The 22,023-nt window shown below is 36.8% G+C and overlaps 1 protein-coding gene across 4 annotated transcripts in view; it reads left to right on the forward strand.

The window, feature by feature from the left end:
* The window catches only part of tbc1d1 (TBC1 (tre-2/USP6, BUB2, cdc16) domain family, member 1), an 84,483-nt gene that overhangs the window by 33,881 nt on the left and 28,579 nt on the right, over positions 1-22,023 (forward strand). For all 4 annotated transcript variants that reach the window (XM_088342755.1, XM_088342753.1, XM_088342752.1 and 1 more), the window contains 9 exons: positions 944-1,033; positions 2,181-2,285; positions 5,234-5,366; positions 5,457-5,548; positions 5,932-6,048; positions 6,901-7,023; positions 7,139-7,272; positions 8,268-8,534; positions 13,903-14,036. In XM_088342755.1, the coding sequence (XP_088198881.1) occupies positions 944-1,033; positions 2,181-2,285; positions 5,234-5,366; positions 5,457-5,548; positions 5,932-6,048; positions 6,901-7,023; positions 7,139-7,272; positions 8,268-8,534; positions 13,903-14,036 (1,195 nt within the window). The remainder of the gene's footprint in view (positions 1-943; positions 1,034-2,180; positions 2,286-5,233; positions 5,367-5,456; positions 5,549-5,931; positions 6,049-6,900; positions 7,024-7,138; positions 7,273-8,267; positions 8,535-13,902; positions 14,037-22,023) is intronic.

Below are 22,023 nucleotides of genomic sequence, written 5' to 3' on the forward strand. Positions count from 1 at the left end.
CGGAGTGCCAAACAAAGGTGCCAACGGGAGCTGCTTTAATGACATGTAAACTTGCAATTACAAAACAAACACGGGAGTCGCTAGAACCGGCCGAATTAAGAGTCCCCCTAGGAACTCGCTAACTAAACAATGGTTCCGTGGGTGAATTATGTACAACCCACTACAAGGACAGCATTCACGTCACGTGCACAGAGCATGCTCTGGCTCCGTTAAATGGCAATTACAGCTCCTTCTCCGTTTTATCCAAATTATTTATTTTATAACAAGTATTCCTTGGTCTAGTATCCATACATAGTTTAAGTATATATTTTTAATGAACATATATTTATAATTATTAATTAATTAAAAAAAAAAAAAAAAAGCAGGACCGAACCCGACCCGACCCGACCGTATGACTGACATTTCAGGCCCGACCCGGCCCGAAATTGCCTCGGGTTCGGGTTCGGGCTCGGGCCATAAATCTTAGGTCTAATATCAATCCACATTTGTTCACTTTCCTGCAAAGACTCGTTACGGATTCTTCTCTGGTCACGCTTAAGCAGAGCAGCGAAGGGGAACCCAAGACAAGAATAACTCTCAAGATCACTAGCTCATTTCAAACCAGCATATGCCCTCTTGAGCCCCAGCCGTGATAGGGACTCGGGTTGTAATTATGTTTTGAATGGGAGACATCCTCTGGGGCGGAACTATCAGAGTAGGAAAGAAATGAAACTGTCATTTAACACGTTTGATGGTTTTTAAAGAAATGTAAAAGATTGTATCATATTTGTTAGGAAGTCATTCATAAGACTTACTGCAATGGCTTGGGGTCATCCTTTCCAGCAAGATTTCCTGTATTTCTTTTTACGCGAGAAGTGTTGATGACATGGCAAAAGTTTTTTTCTTGCAAAGCCTCATTTTAAAATTAATTTTCCGAAAATAAAATCTCTTCTTCCTGCTGTAGGTTGGCAGATCACAGATCTTTTTGGTCAGTCCGGACACAAAAAAGGTGACCATTGAAAAGAGTTTCCGTGAAATCTCTTTCTGCTCACAGGTATGCCAGTTGGTACACAAAGCATGGTAGACCCCACTTTATGACATTTTCACTTTACGTTTTGAAACCAGATGTTTTTTGAGCATTTTCCCCACTATACAGCATCAACAACAAATTGTTTTGCATGCCCAAACATTTATCTAAGCATCTTGTCTGCTATAGGTCAACAGCAAATAAAATGCTGGTTGCTAATGGCTTGCGTCATGGCATCATAAAAAAGCAGATATGCTATTGGCTGAACGCCTTTCTTTTCGTTCAGTTCTGACTTTCATGTGCTTTGAAAGACTTTGCAAGTCGGTGATACCATACTGTATTTTTTTGGACTGTTTTTATTATCTATGGATCCCAAGACTCGTAGTGACGCTAAAGGGAAAAGCAAAAACATGATAACCGTGGAAACGAAGCTTAGCCTAGGTTGCATGGCTGTAACCAATAAAAAAAATAGCAACTATTAATAATTGGGCAATTAAAACAACCACAATCCTTGCAAAAGGGAGAAAACATAATAACCATGGAACAGAAGCTTGAAATGAACAAGAAATATGAAAAATGCCCACGAACCGGTACGCTCTCTAGGATGCCAGGCCGTAACCAATCGACGATCAGAACTTTTACCTAAAATCAGAATGTGAATATAGCAAGGACATTTTTTAAAGGTCATGACAATACTTGGAAGTGGAAATTGCAACAGGATGTACAATTACAATTAAACATGCATTGTACTTAATAAGTGCATATGAAAAACAATTGGACCTCACAAAAATGCTGGGTGGAGAATTGTCAAATAACGGCATTGGATAGATACATATACAAACAAAGAAACACAAGAACACTGTTGTCTTTAAACTCTCTGCATCCATCCGCTACTCCACTCAACCAGCCCATATCATGTCACAATAAAGATAAAAAATGTTATCCTTGTATATTTATTTAGGTTATTTAGTCATTTACGCGTTTATTACACACAGTACTTATTTCAATGTTTTTTCTGGGGCACCGTGGGTTTTGGAACACATTAGCTAATCATTACCATACAACAATTTACCTTGCTATCCCCATGTTAAAACGGATTAATGTAGTTTCCTGGGGGTCTACTTTAATATTTAAAACTTGCCTAGTGTCACTTATACTACTGATCTCTTTTAAGGGTATTCGCCACGTGGACCACTTTGGCTTTATATGCAGAGAAACGGTGGAAAGAGGCGCCTGCCACTTTGTTTGCTATATCTTTCAGTGTACCGACGAATCTCTGGTGAGATGGTTTTTTTTTTTCATCAAGTCAGTTGAGTGGAATGTTGGATGAATTAGAATTCACCGGGTATTAAATTGGGATCATGGTCACATGTGTTAACAAAACAATGGACAGAATAACAACACTGAAAATAAAGTTCCGGCAAAATGTTTAGGTCTATCAGACTATTCTGGGAAGCTTTTTTTTTTCTTTGTGACCGAAGAAAGATTTCCTTGCATATACAAATAGTGACACTTCACCACAATGACCCTTTACTTACTTTTTAAAACGAAAGGTAACAATAATTCTGCATCCAGATTACTGTTGGAGGGGACTTTCAAGACACACCACATAAATACAATCAAGAAAATTGTATATTTCTATTTAAAGCCGAGTGTAACTTTATAAAATCGTATCAGTACGAACACCCAAAATTCAATTGAAATCATGAAGAGTGGAAATTATTATCTCTGCATTAACCTTACTCATCTCATCTCATCTCATTAGCCGTACCGCTTCTCCTCATTAGGGTCGCGGATGGGGCTGGAGCCCATCCCAACCATCTCCGGGCAGTGGGCAGGGGACACCCTGAACTGGTTGCCAGCCAGTCGCAGGGCACACAGGGACAGACAGCTCATTCGCTCATTCACACCTAGGGACAATTTGGACCGGCCAATTCACCTGAAATGCATGTTTTTGGAATGTGGGAGGAAACCAGAGTGCCCGGAGGAAACCCACGCAAGCACGGGGAGAACATACAAACTCCGCACAGGAAGTCTGGAGCTGGATTTGAACCCACGACAGGTTCCCGAGACATTAACTGTGCCGCACAAGCGCTAACCACTGCGCCGCCGTGCTGCCTAACCTTACTTTTAATGATCAATATTTCCATGCCAACACGCAAGGAGGCTTTTTAAGGGTTATATCTTGCACTTCAAAAAAATAAATGTGCTCATTTTCTATTAAGTTTTTATTTTATTTTTAAATGATAAAATACATACTCACTAAGCTAAATGTTCTACTGTAGCAGATGGCAGATAGTTATGCCATTTATTTTCTAATGAATGAATGAATGAAAACTATTTCAAACATTATCAAATAAAAACAGGACAAAAACAATGATTCAACAACAAAAATAATGTTAACATGTTCGAAAAGGGGTAGTAAGAAGCAGACGCATATTTTCCCTACCCCTTCATCTTCCCTATTAATTACATTTTACAGATGGCTCCTCTTTTGTGTCTAAATATAGCAAAATCTCACGGCTATACATATTACATAGGTCAACACGAACACAGATATCAATAATTATAATAATAACAATAGTAACATTTTATACACTAATCGTAGTACCCATCGATTAACGTTATAATGCTACTAGTCACTAAATATCATTGTGCCACCAATGATGATAACAATAGCAATAATAAGTTCTGATATAATAATGGTAACAATAACAACAAGGTTAACTATAGTTGTAAACTCAGTATTTCCAATCTCTAGTATCTGTCATACCTCATTTTGTTCATCTCTGTATTCTGCCAGTAATTATTTTTTTTAAATTTAAATTTGAACATGTGAATATTTGGACATTGTTTGATCTCGTCTTGTAAATTGTTCCAAAGTTTGACTCCACACACAGACACACATACTTATCCTGGTGGTTCTCACCTTTGGGATTTTGAATTTACTACATTCTCTTAAGTTATAACTTCCCTCTTTCCGAGTGTATAATTTTTGGGTGTGTTCTGGCACTATGTTTTTGTTGACCTTAAATAGCAGTTGTGAAGTGAAAAATGTTACTAAATCATCCAATTTTAATAATTTGGATTGCAGGAATAAAACATTAGTATGATCCCGATATCCTACCCTGTGTATGGTTCTAATTGCACGTTTTTGGAGGATAAAAAGGGGCTGTAGTGAACTTTTGTAATTATTGCCCAGACTTTCGCACAATATGTTAAGTATTGCCGAAATAAAGAATAATATAATAAATACAATGCATTATAGTTTAAAGGGATTTGGCTTTATCAATTATTGAAATGCTTTTAGATACCTTAGTTTGTATGTGTCTGATGTGTTATTCAGCTTAATTTATTGCAATTATCCCTAAAAATTCAATTTCTGAAACATTGTCTATTGCAGCACCATCCATTTTTAGTTCTAAATCTTGATTTGCCTTGCGATTACCAAATAATATTACTCTGGTTTTATTTCAAATTAAAGATAATTTATTTATATCCATCCAAAATACCCTTTTGTACAGTATGAGTTTGTACCCATACTTTTCGGGTACAAACTCGAACATATTAATATCGTCATCAATGTTTTTATGTTTGTTTGGATTCAGTAGATCTATGTCGAAATCTCCACAGATAATTTGTGTTTTGTTGCCTATTGTTGAATATGTTTTTTCAGCCCAGTTTGTGATCTAATCTTGTTAGAAAATAAGTCTTGGGCTATATCTGATACTTTTACAATTTGACAAATTGGAAAAATATATTTATTCTTTTATACGAGACTATTTTGGTATATTTAAGGTTGGTTTATTTTATTTTACTAAGCAAGTGAAAAATATTTTATGCTATGTCAGACAATTTTGTTAGAGTTAAGATCTTTCTTTTTACTAAGGAAATATGTGAAAAAATTTCTTACTATAGAAGCTGTCTTTGGCACTTTTTAAGATTGTTTCTTTTTACGAAGGAAACTAGGGATAAAAGATCGTGTTATTTCGGACGATTTTGTTAGATTTAACATACTTTATTTTATTTAAGGAAAGAAAGGGAAACATTTCTAAATAAAAAAATGATATTTAAAATGAGCACAATTTTCTAATAATCAAGTTACAATGTATTGCTGTACTGTTTTTTTTTTTTTTTTTCAAAACCTCCAGAGCAGATAATGGGAAATTACTGGAATTTTTATTTTACATTTAGAATATTAGCGTGTGTCATGTTTTCTTCTGGAAGGTGGACGAGATTATGCTGACTTTAAAGCAGGCATTTGCTGTCGCAGCTCTGCAACAAAATGCAAAGAGCCAAAGCCAACAGTGTGACACTTGTCCCATGCTGCAGCTTCATAAATTGTGTGAGAGAATAGAAGGTAAGAACAAAACAAAAACAAATAACATATTTGTCTTCAGTATTTGTGACCACGCATACATTACCTCATTCATTCTGGATGTCTCCTTAGGTCTAAATGCACCCAAAACCAAACTAGAGCTTCAGAAGCACTTAGCTACCCTGGACAACCAGGACCAAGCTGCAATTTTTGAGGCTATTATGGTAATTATTCTTTTCTAATTGGTCTGAGTAATTTGTTATTTGGTTTCTGAAAGTGAACCTTTGTTTCCATTCATATTTTTATAATTGTCGCTTTAAAAATAAATGAACAAACCAATAACCTTTCTATGATACATGAACTTATACATAGTTCATAGAGATAGGCTGTTGCTCGCTTGTTAAATGTCATTTTGTAGATGGTCTTTGGCTGCTCTCTGCTGGTGATATTGCTGTACTACAATACAGCTATGCTGATTTATGGTAGCTCAAAATAAAACAATTTGTCAACGCATTTTGCCTCAGCAAATCAAATTTAATTTTCAGAAATATATTTGTATGTTTTGGAAGTATTTTACATGATTTACACAATATTCTATGTCTTGTAGAAGTCTCGTGCAAAGAGTGAACAAGAAGAAAATGAGCTTACTATGGCATCTTTGAGGAATTTGTATGAGGAGAGACAGATGATTCATCATCATACTTTGCCTAAGGACACCAAACAAGTAATATTTTTCTACATAAAGGTGGGGTTTGTAGTTTGAGGTGTCCTGTTGAAAAAGTGAAAGGTAATATTTTTCCTCGTAGTATCTAATGATGTTAAAAATGTTGAGTACTGTAGTACTGCAGGTAATCAGAATTTTGTGTTGCTTGTTTTTCAATGAATGGGAATGCCTCGTTCACATTATGAATGAGAATAAAGTGCGTTATTCCAAAATTAGAATGTTGAATATCCTGAGCCATCTCAACCTGTTTCGATTCGAAGTGCTTTACGGCTGCATGAGTGAAGACGAGCGCATTTATGGTCACAGCCTTATTGAGCTGAAGGTTTGGATGCTTCAGCGCCGTAAGAATCTTTAAATTTAGTATTGATAAACAAGAGGTACAAGTAAGGAAGTAAAGAAGTACAATAGTGATTCCATGAATATAGAGTAGAATAGGTTTTTGATCATGGTATAGTTTAATAATAGTCTTTAGTCTAACACATCTCTTGTAATTAAGGGCTTTATTAATAACATGACTTAACTGAGTTCAAAGAACTCTTATGCATTATTTTCCATTGTGCCTATCTGCTTTTAACTTACTTTTATCAGGCCTGATCGGGGTGGAACAAACTGCCAAAAACATGATAAAAGAAGATTTTTCTTCGAGCGCGTCTGAAAATGCTCACAAATTATTTGTTGCTCTGCTGTTATCACCTGGCCTAAAATCATGATTGGAGCCCTAAGGTTTCAAATCCTGCACCCCACCTTGAATATTAGTATTTGATTGCTAGTTAAGTCTAGAAATGCATGTCTGTTGGTTTATTAAGTTCCTTTTGTTATTTATTTATTCATTCATTCATTTGGTATATGAAGAATGAGGAGGCGATACCTGTTCCAGTTGAGCCTCAGCACCAGAGCAGCAGTCGGCAACGTCTGGAGCAGTTTAAAAGTCGGGCGAAACGCTCTTTGACCGAATCCTTAGAGGGTATATGGAAGGTAAGATACCTGGTTAAATTTTCGTATTTATTTTTTTAACCAAATTTGTCACTTCAGAGTTGTATTGTATTGTACAGGTGTTATATGCAACTGTTTGTTTATTTATTCTTGTCAGGGAAGCAACAAGTCTGTTTCCCAGAGGAGTACCAGTGAAAGAAGCCATAGTGTATCCTCAATTTCTACTGCCAATAGCCAAGACCAGACCAGCTCGGACAACGGCTTCCTTTTACGACCTACCACCCCGTTCAAGTAAATGCATATAGACATAGAAATTCTCAACTGCTGTATATGCTGTGACTGTGCTATCACTAGGACTAAACCTTATCCCCTTCCACCTCTAAAAGCCTGGTCATTTGAGAAGAAATACCGATACATGTTTCGACTTCTTTTCCGTATCTGTATGACTATTTTGCACACTTGCTCGTGATCATTGTGTGCGTAAAAATGAATCACAAGGTGCGTTACGCAGCTTTATTTTGGGGTTTAATCTGAATACCCTCCGTACATATGCATATCGTTTTTTCAGAATTTAATTGGCTAACCAACGTGTCAATCATCATTCGAATCGGTCACTACTGGCTAAAGATATTCAGACCCAAAGAAGGTGATGTCAGTTTTATCAATACAGGCCCCCTTAAGCTAATGCGAGCTCTGGACCGTGAAAAAGCCTGCAATTGGTTGATAGTGGTGTCAATCAAAAGCTCAGAGGCTAGCGGCCATATTGGAAATAATTTTACAAGTCTCTTTATTTTTGATGGGGAATTATTTGGGCGAAACAGAAGAACTGCAACAAGGGAGTCCAACGATTTAGAAATTCTTTTTCTGATTTGTTTTAATATGTCTTTTATTATTGTGTGTTTTGGAGTAAATACTTTACACGGTTGGAATCCCTGGATGTAACAAGTCCATGGTTCAGACTGATGGTGATGTTTCTGTGATAAGTACATTTTGAAATGGTATATCGTGAATCCCAAGAGTTGTAAGCTTTCCAATGATATGTGGCACTACAAATTTTAGTTAAGGGGCTAACACTCAATTATCATTCTGTTTTTTTAATTAACTAATGTGACGCTCAAGAGTTTGGGACCAAGATAAGCCCCCATTTTTCTCAACAGCGCTTTTTTTCCATTCGTTTTCTTTTAAAATGGAATGTAAAGTTGAGGATTTTTAAATGATTGTAACCTTGTATCTGGATGAACACAAAGGGAAAAAAAGTCAACAAATAAATTCTTTCTTCCGCTCAGATGCCACAACTCAACAGGTGACCTGAAGCAGCTTGACCCTTTTACTTTATCATCTCCGTTCCCATCCTCCTCCCGACCAGTGGTCGGTCAACCAGAGGGCTTTCGCCGACGGGCCAGCACCTACAGCCACTCTCCTACTCCCTCCTCTGCAGACGATTCACCCACTCGCACTTTAGCCTATTCGCCGCAACAGGACCTTGCGGTGGCCTCAAAACCCAAACTTTTACGACACTACTCTGTGAGCACTGACACGCCGCACCAAAGCAAGTAAGAAACGTGCAGTTTTGCAGCCAACAAGCTCCTTTTTTGTTTCTCAGGTGCTAGTGAGGACACAAGGCTTTTCAAATTTTATTTCAGGTTGACCCAAGAATGTCTTGAAACTTAATATTTTGGCTTATTTTACATTGTTTGAATGGACACTCTCCTGGAATCTATTTTTGACACATGACATTCTCTCACTGTGCAAAAATGCGTTCTTACCCAATTAGCAAAAAAAAAAAAAAGGCTCGTTTTAGGTATAATTTTTTTATATTTTACTGTATTATATATTATTTGTAAAAATACATAAATAGAGAAACATCCTTAAAAAAATAGATGGATGTATAGATAGGTAGATACTTTATTCATCCCCGTAGGGAAATTCACAATCCAGCAGATGGTAGATTATTTTTTAAGATATTTCTACATCCGTAAAATAAATATATATGTATTTTTTCTAGCAAGGTCTGCCTATTTAAAGTGTACTTTTTCTCATAAGTATTTATCTTGTTACTGAGTTAAGGTGAATCCAATATTAGTACATTTTTTTTCTAACAACGCTGTTTTGATGTGACACATTTATTCATTTAATACTCTTGTTATCATCACAATTTTAAAGATATACATTTTCTGTGAGAAATACAAATGGTGGAAATTATCCTATAATCAAAATTTTCATCTATTAATTTTGATAATACGTATTAAATAATTACACATATTTTAAAATATTTTCTTTTTTAATTAAGTATTTACACATAAAATTCCTGTCAATCAGGTAATATTTTTTCCAGTGTTTTTATTCTAAATGGCAAAAAGAATCAATGTCTTGCCAAGAAAATACCCTTTTTTTCCCTGTACAAATCTGTTTATATGCTTATAGACAATATGACAGGTCACTTCATATGCTTTATTTTTAAAGTTATTAATATGATAATTTTACTTATTACACTTACTAATCATATTTTAATTTGCCTTATTAGATCATAAACTTATTTTTTCTAAATTAAAACAACACAAATATATTTTGCTTGAATTAAGCACAAACATTTGTGAAGTAATTTACGAAGATTTCTTGAAATAAGACATGTATCTAAAATAATGCACATTGGCGTCATTTGACTAGATAAGCAAAAAGTTGTCGGCAGAATGTTATTTTTGGGAGGTAAAAAGACCAAATTGGATCACGACCCACCAAAATATATTTGAACCATATTTTAAAAGCTTTCAAATACAAATTAAGTAAAAGTTGGCAACTCCTAAATACTGTTACCACAATCAAATGACTCAAATGAGCAACTGAAAATTTCAAAAGGGAATTTAGGAGTCTGTATGACAAGACATAAGATGTATTTGGGAAGCTCAACACAACTCTCAAAATATAAATTTAGTAAGCATGTTGAAATTCCATCCGAACTTAAATGTTCTGTTCCATCCTTTGACTTCCTTCTGTCCCTTTAGTCAGTATTCACACATTTGCTGTTATTAATAGTGACTCTCCACTACTTGCACTACGTCTCAGAAGCGTCCCATCCGACGCTGTCCTTCCTCCTGTTCCTAATTGCTCTTCAACCTCCTCTACTCTGCTTTCTCCTTCCTCACCGTCAAATGGAGCGAGGCTTGGTAAAAGACGGTGAGAGTTCGTATGTGCACGTCACGTTTTCATGCCTTTTTTTGTGCATTTTTTCTGCATTTTTTTTTCTATTCACATGAGGCCCTGTTCACACAGATAATTGCACTGATGGCATTAGTAGATTTCTAATTTTTATTACTGATGTAGGGACAAATGCTTATATTGATTAAATTATATTTATTTGGGTTATAATTGAATTTGCTGGTGGGTCTCCCATTAGGTGGGGCTAACGATCCACCGCCAGAAATGGTCCAAAAAAGCCTTATGTCTCTGTAGTATCGTGAAGGAAGCAATCCTCACAGCATATTGGATTTTGGCTTTAAATTGTCGATATTAAAGTTTATTGATATTGATAACTAGTTTTCCAAAGGAAATATATACACACACAAATAAGGGTTTGATTCTAAACAAACTATGCTTTATTTACCTGGCAAGGAAAAGCAAATTAAAAAAGGACGTTGTTGACAAGTGAACTTGTGGTGGTAAAGGGTGGTAGGGGACAGAGGTAAGAGAGAAAATCAGTAGCAGTTGAAAGGACTGATCAATAAGCAAGATTTTAAGATACTGATTCCAACAATCAGGAATTACTTCAATGTGTTTCAGAACTATATTATTCAGGCCTAACATCAAACGGTTTGTTACCTTTTCTTGGGTTACTATTGGGTCAGACAAAGCCTCAGGTAGGGGCATGGTCCCACATGGCCTTATGGTTGGAGTGCGCCAGGCTTTCTCGCTGAGGTATCCAGGCCTGGGCTTCAGCGTTCTTTGTCCCTATTGTCCAAGGGTGCAAAGACCAGTCAAGAACCCCTTTGAGCCGCTGTTCTGGATGCAATAGCGATGAAAGAGCTAGCAGGGGGTCCCGCCTTCCCTTGTAAATGCTGATAAGGGTCATCTGCAATGTTCCCTCTAAGCTGCGCGCGTGCGCAATCGCGCACTGCCCGCACATTTTCAGCGCACAAGAAAATCTAGCCAGCGCACAAAAATCAGGGCTCGAAATTGCTAATTAAGAAGCGAATTAAGTCAAAGTTACAGTGCATGAAGGTAAAAATACACGAGTTCCCCCAATGCTGTGTTCTAAATGCAGTATTTTGAAGTTAACGTCGAAGTCGAACGAAGTTGAGTGAAGTCAGTAGAGTTTTTCGAGAACCGGCTTCTTCGGCTCGGCTCACTAAAGAGAACCAGCTCTTTCGGGTCCCAAACGGCTCTTCAGGTTGTTTTTGCTTCTTTAATCCCGACACGACCAAATATTATGTAAAATTGTGCACAAAATGACTTAAGGGAAGGGGGGAAATAGAACAAAAAGAAAAATATACCAAAATGAAAAGGTAGTGAAAAGCTGAGAAAAAAGAAACAAAAGGAAGAGAAAAAAGAAGGAAAAATTTAGAAAAAAGCCAGAAATAAAGAAGGGAAAGAAACAAAGGAAAAAAGTAAATAGAGAACAAAAAGACAAAGGTAACAGCAAGGAAAAAATCAACACAATGAGATTTTTTTTAAGGAATTAAAAAAAGAGAAAAAAACAGGGAAAAAGAAGTAAAAGTTTGTTTTGCATTCAAATAATTTCCAATTATACCAAGTCAATCTTGTTGCCAACATTGTACTTCCACTAAAAAAAATATGATTAAATACAGTTCTGTATCGCGCAAGTGACTAGATAAGCCCCCAAAAATGTCAGTATTATGCAACAAAAGATGCCCGAAAAAAAACAAATTAAAATCTTGTGAAAGAATTGTTTTAAAAACAAATGACGTTTGTAGGCCGTACAACCTTTGCAATAATACATTAGTCAATTCATTCAAAAGTGAAAAAAAAAATTTGCATTGCCGGAAACTCAGCAAAATGTAACGTGATGTCATGTTTTGGGCATGATTGATAATGATTTAGTTGCCACACTTGGGATTGCCGTTGCTCACTGTTGTTTTAAGCGTTGCTCACCGACTTTGTGTGAACGCTCAGACCCGTGGAAAATTAGAGGGAACATTGGTCATCTGTCACCGGAGGTGTGTCCTGTGACTTTTTGAAGTCAAGTCAAGTCAAGTCAAATTTATTTATATAGCCCTTAATCACAAAAATGTCTCAAAGGACTGCACAGGATTACAGTTACAAAATTACACAATTACCTGATCTTAAACTAGCAAACCAGCATGCGGGCAAGGAAAAACTCAAAAACCTCAGTGTGAGGAGAAAAGAGAAACCTTGAGAAAGGACCTCACATGTGGTAATCCCTCTTCCAGGATTGAACAGGGTGAATTACAATTAGCATTACTGTACACAGAATAGTAAACACTAGGTAAGATGTTGAAAATGTCCGGAAAGAGCATGACATCAACGACGACGCCAGCTGGTAAATGCAGGGGTTGACATGCTGCAGGTCAGACCCCGGTCCGCTGACCCATCCCAAATCATCCTTCTCCTTCGTATCAGCCAGGCAGGCCTCAGAAAAAGACAGGACAAAACAGAATACGAGGTGGGCATCAATCATATGCTTTGGAATAGAAGTGTGTCTTAAGCCTCAATTTAAAAACTTCCGTTGAGGTTGCAGATCTTATCTCCAGAGGCAGGGCATTCCACAACACCGGGGCCCGGATGGAGAACGCTCTCGAGCCCGCAGACTTCTTGGCTCTCGGAATCACAAGTAGACCGGCATTTTCCGAGCGCAGACTCCGTGCAGGAACATAGGGGGAAATCAAATCAGAGAGATAAGAGGGTGCAAGCCCATGCAAACATTTATATGTTAATAAGAGAACCTTAAAGTCACATCTTAAGTGGACTGGGAGCCAGTGCAAGTTGGCCAATTCAGGTGTAATATGCTCAAACTTTTTAGTCTTAGTCAAAAGTCTAGCTGCCGCATTCTGAACCAGCTGCAAACTTTTAAGTTTGGAGTTTTCCATTGATGCTTTTCAAAATAATGTTCTCCATTTGACTGATTTATTAATAGGCAAAATATTATTTGGGCACGCAACGAAATACATCTCAGACATGAATCATGATGACATACATAAGCACCTAATTAACCTTCTGATAACACATAAACACTATGGGGGTTCAAGTAATGTAATTCTACAGCTGGAGAATCTGATCCCTACTTGTAGCTGAATGGAACGTCTGGCCGTGGGCCCTGGTGTAGCATGTCCTTGCGTGTACTTTTAAAAAAAAGGAAAGGTATTGTGAACGAATTTTGGGTCTTTCGAGGCTCTTGTTTTGGCAGAGTTTGTTGTTGGAAAGGCCTAGAGGAAATTTTATTTGTAGCCAGGTAGTCCCCTATACTGAATTGAACTGTATTGCAATCTATAAAGGGGTGCACTGAAATGAAAATTAGGATATACAGAAAAAAAAACAGATCTAGAATGCAAATAACACGACCAAGTTGATTGTACTACCTACTATATTTTATTATGCCGATTAAATATTTAATCAGAGCGAGGTCTTCACCGCATGGTGACTGCAACATTCACTTTGCAATCAGTCTTTGTTTGAACGGGGTCGCTGTCTTTTTTTTTTTTTCTTTCGTTCCATCCGCTTCTATTCACACCATCAGTCCTCTGGGTGGACTGCGTGCTCGACTCCACTCCTCGTCCTCTGTTCCTAATTTTTTGAAATTTCTGGCCCCTGTAAAAGAAAGCAACTACCAAGAAAAATGGAGCAGGTACACGTGTGTATCAAATATTGTGTCAATATCTCATGCTTCATATGTCCTCTATTTTTTGGTACATACAGTAAAACCCGGTCAATGTCTCGCCTTGTTTCCAGAGATGTAGCAGCTCTCTATGCGTCGAGTGCAGAACACGAAATTGGGGAAAGCCCTCTGCGAAGTCACCGGCACTCCTGGAGGCAACAAATCTTCCTGCGAGTTGCAACCCCTCAGAAAAACACAGATGTCAATGGTGAGACTTCCCGGAGAATTAATATACACAGGCATAAAACTTCACGTATTTATTCCGGTGTTTCGCAACCTTTTTCTTTGGGTGTATGCAATATTCTTTATTTTATCTTAGTGTATTTTCAATTTCCTAGTAACATAAAAAAATCCCCAAAGTAAGAAATTTAGGTCCTGCAGATACTATATTCATTTAAGAATTATTATTATTACTGTGTTTTTCCCTTCTTTCCCAAATTATTTTCTTTTTTTTCTTTTTTTTTTTTGCAGAAAAATGAAAATGTGATTTATTTATTTATTTTTATTATATGAACTTTTTGGTTCTTATTTATCAGAAATTCAAGTTCAGAAGACATTTTATATTTATTGCCAATGGGCAATTCCGCTTTGCTGGCCTAGTTTGCATCAGGAATTTATAAAAAAAAAAAAAAAAACTACAGTGGGACTTAGCGCTTCGACGTTTCGCGGGCCTAAAAAATAGTAATAAAATAAAATAATATAGATTTTTTAAATTTATTTTCTATTTTTTTAAAGCATTTTTGAAGGGGCGTCGCTACTTCGTGGTTCCATGTTTGCGAGGGTTCAGAGCTTCGCAGGTCTAAAAAATAATAATAATAATTTAAAAATAAAAAAATTAAGCATTCTTGAAGGGGTGTCGCTACTTCGTGGTTCCATGTTCGCTGGTTCAGAGCTTCGCAGGTCTAAAAAATAATAATAATAAAATACAATTAAAAAAAAAATTTAAATGTTGTTTTTTGAGCATTTTTGAAGGGGCGATGCTACTTCGTGGTTCCACGTTCGCGGGTTCAGAGCTTCGCAGGTCTAAAAAATAATAATAGAATAAAATAATAAAAAGCATTTTTTTAGGTGCGCCGCTACTTCGCAGATTTTCACTTTTTGCGGGTGGTTTTGGTCCCCATTAACCGCGATAACCGAGGTCCCACTGTACTTGAAATAGAAATTTAATTATTTATTATTGTTTTTTAGCAACATAGTGAACATTGTTTACAATCAGATTAGACATGGCACTCCAGGATAAACTTGAATAAAATAGCTGGAGAGCTGGTAGCTACTTATAGTATTTTTTTTATTATTTTGTCTGAAAAATTATACAGGTATAGACATATTTATTTTTAAGGTAAAATATAAAATGTATGCCTAAAATGTACGTTGATGGTAAGCAAATGCTGTAACTGGATTTAATATACTTTTCGTGAAATATTTCCTATTCGAGAAACACAGATTGAATCGACAGTTATAATTTAATTGTTTCCATCTAAAAAGCTTCTTTATTTAGGCTGTGATTCTCCATTAGTGGGGCACGCTCCACAGAAGAGTGCAGTTGCGCCTTCACTATGCTAAGGGGGCACAATTATATATTTGCTCTTCGAGTTGATAAATCAATCATTTGTTATAGGTTTGACCATATTTTTTTATCATCTTATAAATTACTAAAGATAGTGTTATGCATAGGTGTACATTTTTTCAGATAAGAGTATTTAGTCATGCATTGTGGCAAGGGGTTTGGGGCGTTGGAGGCCCGAGTTGTTTTATTCCTTCTTTGTGCATGACAGAAAATAATTGAAAATCACTGATTTTGGCCAAGGCCAATAATCAGCATTATTCACGTACACGATTTTAGCAAATCATTTAAAAACACTTAAAAACATTTACTATGTTAACGTGTGCAGTAGTGTAGTTTTTCCTTGTCGTGTCACTCTTTTACCTGAAATAAGGTTGACTTGCATTAAGAGAAGAGGAAGCTCGGAGTGTACCAGAATGTTTTTCTCTTGTTGTGAGATGAAGTCTTTATCTTACAATCGTCCCCACCATTAACGATCATCTGCTTATTATTATTACTGTGCGGTACAATAATATACCTATTAACACAGGTTCATAAACACAACAATTAAAGAATGGATAAATATTAACCCTAGTGTTTTGGTTTGTTTGTTTGTTTGTTTTGAATTAACAAATAAATTCACTTATTGTAATCTCAGTAAACCGTCATCCCTGTTCAGGAATCGTGCATGTGCCTGCCCGTTTTCAGATCCCGCGCTTTGATAATTGCGCTGCACGTACGCACATTGCAATAGTGCATCACATTGAATTAATGACTGATGGGCTTGTTTGGAATGTCCCTAATAATAATAAACAAAAGGCCAAAGCTCCAAATTTCAAATGACTTTGTATCAAACGCCCGGATTGGGTGTGTATTTGTTCATGGGCGCATTCATAATGTTCATGAGCTGATGGGTGTGCCACTTTATTTGTGTGCCCTCAAGGTTGTGTTGACTGTCCACATTGACAGCGCCAAAGGAAAGCGCCCGCCTTGTTGACCCACTTTGCCTTATGTGCCTTTGTACCTAGAGATTAAGTTATAAATTTGAGTTGTTTATTTACGGGTTGTTCTTGCAGTTTTAGTTATTTTCGGGTCAGAGCAGCACTTCATAACTCGTGTTTTGGAAAATATGTAAAGAAACCCTAATACGCTAATATCTGAAGTTAATTATTTAAAAACGTTTAACTCTGTGTCCATTTGTGATACACTATTGTTCCCACTAATGTTTATATGAATATTTTGCATTGCCAAAAAGTTGCACGCCATTACCAGAAGATTTTGCTCATTTTTTACAGTAAAATAAGGGGGCTTGTACGGTTGCTTGTTGAACACAGATAAACACCAAACTCTTTTCATGAGACAGAGAACGAGCTCAGTTGATGTCTCAAAGTATCATTTCTTAACAAGTACTGAGAGTGAAACTGTACATAAAAGAAAGGTATATTTTTAGCTTCAGTGTTTGACATTAGACCCAAATTTGTACAAGCATGAGTTTAACAAGTGATTCGTTCAGACCTTACAATATCTTGGCCAACATAAACACAGAAAACTAAAGCAGGCATTGCATTTTTCTCCAGGCTGACAAACATAAGACACTATTAGGGTGAACTCGACAATATACTTCAATCCACACCGCCAATTATGTAATTTACATAAAATATACTTATCGTTAATTTCTGAAGGCTCCATTCGACGATTAAAGATACTGGCGTAGCACACAAACATTTTACCGAGATTGAAATACTTCTTGATTTTTCTTCCTACCGTTGCTTAATGCGAAAGTCGAAACAAAGGTCATGCTACCATCTACCGGTCAAAATATAAACTAAATTTACTACAGAACAGAAATTACAGGGAGCAGAACAGGAGTTATATTTGAAAGCATAGCAGCTGGTAAATCATTTTCCTCTGAAAAATAGATTTTTTTTTGTGCTAAATATGACCTTTGGTTAGTTTAAGGATGAAAATATCTTTAAATAAGGAAAAATACATAGACGCTGCCCTTATTACAAACGACACGACGGACGATCGTTCGTAAGTTGAATTTTTTTGTAAGTTGCTTTAGTGCTATATAGTATGTTTAAGGTTTATTTATATAAGTATGTTTAGGGCTTGTGGAAGTAAGCTGTATTGTTTTGTACTGAAAAACAAACGTTGAATAAAATAATATGCTCTATAAAGATAAATAAAGTTAATTTTAATCAGTGTTCATTTTACCTCTGAAAAGTGATGGGTCCCGGGGACTCGCATGTTAAAAAATCTTTGGGTCCCAACAGATATCTATGGGTCCCCAAAATTTAGTGTTATATTGAAATTGTAAATCGGGGACAAATAAAAAATATGAATCAATATAGTCATTCAGTTTTAATTATCACCGTTTATTGATAATACAAATCAGTAATCACTTCAAGAGTTTTCATTTCACAAAAATATTGTACATTATACAAAATAATATTGCTGAAATATTAGTCTATATATTCATGCAGTTTTAATCATCACAGTTAATTGGTAATACAAAGCAGTTATCACTTCAGGTTTTCAGTTCATATATTCCTTGTGGTTTGCTGTCCCACCACAGTTATAATGCCTTCTCAAGGTTCAATAGCAGCAACGGAATTTCCATAGCTAATTTGTGGTTTTCATTGTCGTGGTGCCGATCGAATGTGCTCTTCTGAAAGTTCGTATTGCGAAATGATTTATGCAATCCAGTTTTTTTTTGTCACGCTGGGTACACGCATCACAGAACATGTAGCCTCCATTATCATCCTCCTCATAGCGTAACCAGGAATATAATTGAGTCCAACTTGGCAGAAAAGTCCTTTTCTTGCTAGGAGTATTCTTCTGTTTATTTTCTTTTGTCGAATCGTTCGCTTCAACACAGGCGTTGTTATCACTCTCTGCATTATGTTTCGACTTATTACTGACACTGAAGAAATTACCAATTTTGTGTTGATTTTTGCCTAATACTGTTTTTTTCGGAGGCATACTTAACCTTCACTCGACGACAAGCACCACAACAATGCCGTAATCTCGGAGCAACGAGATCTCGTTTGCCGAGATCGGCGTGCAGACGAAAACTCGAACCGGAGACCAAAACAACAATGGCGGATCTGCCTGACGAAAAGTTTGGAGTGCGATAAATCTTTGTTAAAAAAAAAAAAAGTAATCGGGTAATAATGACAATTTTGTGTCAAAAAAGTTGCGTCCCAGGGACGCACGTTGATTTGACACTATGCGTCCCCAGCAAAAATGATGCTTCTAGGACGCGGGGACGCGGGCAAACGAGAACATTGTTTAATTTACTTTTGGAAAATGGGCTTCAAGAGTTTGGCGACTTCCTCCTCCGTGGTAGAGAGTGGACAAAAGAAAAGTTATCCAAACATTTTCTTAACAGCTTCAAGCTTTCTTATTCCACTTTCATTAAAAAAAAAAAAACGGCTCGCCTCTTTTTACACTTTACACCAACCATATTGAATGGATGCACGAGATACTAAACAATAACAATTTCCAAGTTCTGAGCGCGCTGGAGATACAGTATAGAATGTGTAGACACGAACTAGAAAAAGGAAGCGGATTTCTTCCTCGGGTGGATGCTGGGTGAGCTCTCACAGCGCCACACATCGTTAGCGGAGGGAAGAAGCACTGCATTACTGTCCTGTACTCGGAAAAACGTGCTCACAATACAAAATTCTAACTTACAAAAATGTCCGGATATTTTTTGACATCCTGTGAAAAATTGTCTCATTTACTGTTTTTCGTAAGTCAAATGCTCGTAAGTAGGGGAGCATCTGTACTTAATATATTTTCCGCACCTAAAATAACCCAAAAATGCCGATGACTTAAAAGTGCGCTATATAACCAGGTCCTTTATAGTATAGACCTGAAAAGCGGTAACTAAAATCTAGAAACGCAGAATTACAATGGTTACTCCATACTTTATAACATTTCATTTATGAATGGCTCAATTCATTTTAGTGATAAACCACATTTCATGATATTGATGCTTTATGAAAGAAGTACCTTTTAAAAATGAATTTTATTTTTTATTTTTTTTATGCAACCCAATCTATCGCAGTAGTTTTGATTTTATGCTCCTTATAGTCCACTGTGCATTTTATATATAAAAAATATTTTACAAACGGTTATTTTATTAAGGTGCGTTTTATAATTAGGTGCATCTTATTGTCTGGAAGATATGGTAATTAACGTTTTCTGCTAATGGGGTAAGAATTCATTTTTGCGCAGTATATAAAATGCTGAAAAAAAGAGAAATTTACCCTGTTGGCAGAAATTAAACAAAAAACAAACTTTTAAAACAATAACTTGTTTTCCTAGTGAGAGCTATTAGAATTTGTACAAGCAAAATTGCCCGGCATTGTCGAGCCATCAAAGATTGGGTTTGGCTGCTTGGACTGGTCTGTGATCGGGAGCAGTAGCACCCAACTTGGCTGCAAGAAGGCGTTAGAGACCCCATAAAAAAAGACCACACAAAAACAGACGTTTATTAATGTTTATTTTCGGCGCCTTGACACTAAACCTTGCCAAAGACACTTGCGGAGACCTTGAGTATATTTTTTACCAAGATCGGTTCAGCTGTTTCGCAGCCTATTAGTCACATAAAAATACACGCACACCACCACATACACAGACACACACATCAGGATTTATAAAGTAGTTTGTATAGATCATTCGTGTTTGGTTTATGGCCGTGAAAATATGGTAGGCTTATATAAAGTCATCATAAATTATGGATTATAAATCGCTCCGGATTTATAATCCATAATTTTACCAGACAATTGATTTGTAATAAGAGGGAAAAAACATATATGACACATTGCAAAGTGAGCACAATGGTTTCTGTAGGAGGATAAACATGAAGCAAACATTTTTAATGTTTTCCAATGCTGTAAAATGTGTGGAATAGATATTAGATTTCAACAAGGAGCTGGTACGAGTTCACGGGCTACAAGATGACCTATGCGGCATTGTTCCTTCGCTTTACTCCTCCACTGTCCCGTGTTAAGAGCTGTGTGGCGCATCGCTGCCCCTTTTAAATCAGAAGCGTCACTAGCAGGCCAGGTGGCTGTTTTCAATAAATTGGTCATGGTCACCAAAGGAGAAAAATAATTGAGGAGAATGGAGGATTCAACGTTTCTACATAAAGGAGTCATTCATCAAGATATCAGAACACCTTTTTGCAGACTTCAAGAACAAAAGTGAAATAATACAGAAAGTTAAGGACATACCTCTCTCCACTAAGACAGTGAAAGAAACGTCATTAAATGGCAAGCAACATCACTGAACAGCAAATCAGGGACATTCAGCGCCAGCATACTCAATTGCTTGTGATGAGTCGTGTTATCTGATGTATTTCGGTATTGTATATATTTATTTTGATAAAACGGTCAAACATACTGTACTTCAATAGTATTGTAATGAAGATAACCTTCAAGGTGGTATCCTACAACAGAGTCACGTGGTGCATCATTATCCAGTAGATGCGCTGCATCCAACTTGGTCACTTTAATGGTAGGCTTGTATAGATACATACTGCATGTGTTGCATTCATTATAAGGCTTATAAAAGGCTTTTAATTTTGAGTGGTTTTGGACAAATTTGTTTTTAGTTTTTTGGGTCCAATAGGGCTCGTTCAACATTTTGGGTTGTTGACCCCGGATATAGACAGACAGCTGTTTAAGTGTGTTTGAATATTTACACAGTTAGACTAGCAATCTGTCTGACTCACCTTGTCTTCTGAGACATGTTAAGAGCCATATGTTTGTTTAGTGAGTACGCCAAATCTTTGAAAGCCTCCCCCACACAGACACAAAGTACACATGCATATGACAAGGAACAGTATTGTTATCAAGTGAACGGGGTGAATGTACACAATGTGTAGGTAAAGGGCCATCTGACCACTTGTGACTGGATGTCCTTCTCCCAGAAAACACAGGATAATTTGAGGTTTGGGTTCCACCCTGTACTTTAGGGTGGAGTTTCACAACATTTCTTTTTTTATTCTTGGTGTTCAGATTCAGATTCAGATCTACTTTATTGTCATTCTAGTACACGTGTATACAGAACGAAATGTCGATGCATCTGACCCCCACAGTTTCCTTGAATGTACAGATATAAATAATGTTGTATTGTATTTTGGCTACGTATAGTATTTTACCATAGTGCCGATAGTGCAAGAAGAGTAGCTAACCAGATGTGCAAAATGGGCAGTCAGGTTAACAAGTCAGGTACACAGTAACATTAACACTGTAACAATAACGCTGTAATTACAATAGTGCAGAGAGCAATGTGCAAGGAGTGGCAAGCTATAAAAAAAACTGCCAGTAGTGCAAAAAGTCAGATTAGCAGCCGTTTAGATTTAAGTTAACTATATGTTAGATTGACCATTTAACAGTCTAATGGCCAGGGGGACTAGACTATTGCGGAGCCTGGTGGTCCTGCACCGCACATTGCAGTACCTCTTCCCAGAGGCTAGCAGAGTGAACAGTCCATGATGGGGGTGAGAGGGGTCCCCGGTAATGTTTTTAGCATGGGATAGGCAGCGCTTCTGGCCAATGTCCTGAATGGAGGGAAGTGTAGTCCCGATTATTTTCTCTGCTGTCCTCGTTACCCTCCTCACACTACCCCAGTCGGT

Source organism: Urocampus carinirostris, chromosome 8 (assembly GCF_059441175.1).
Source record: "Urocampus carinirostris isolate Australia breed hairy pipefish chromosome 8, RoL_Ucar_1.0, whole genome shotgun sequence".
In the NCBI taxonomy this organism is placed as follows: Eukaryota; Metazoa; Chordata; class Actinopteri; order Syngnathiformes; family Syngnathidae; genus Urocampus; species Urocampus carinirostris.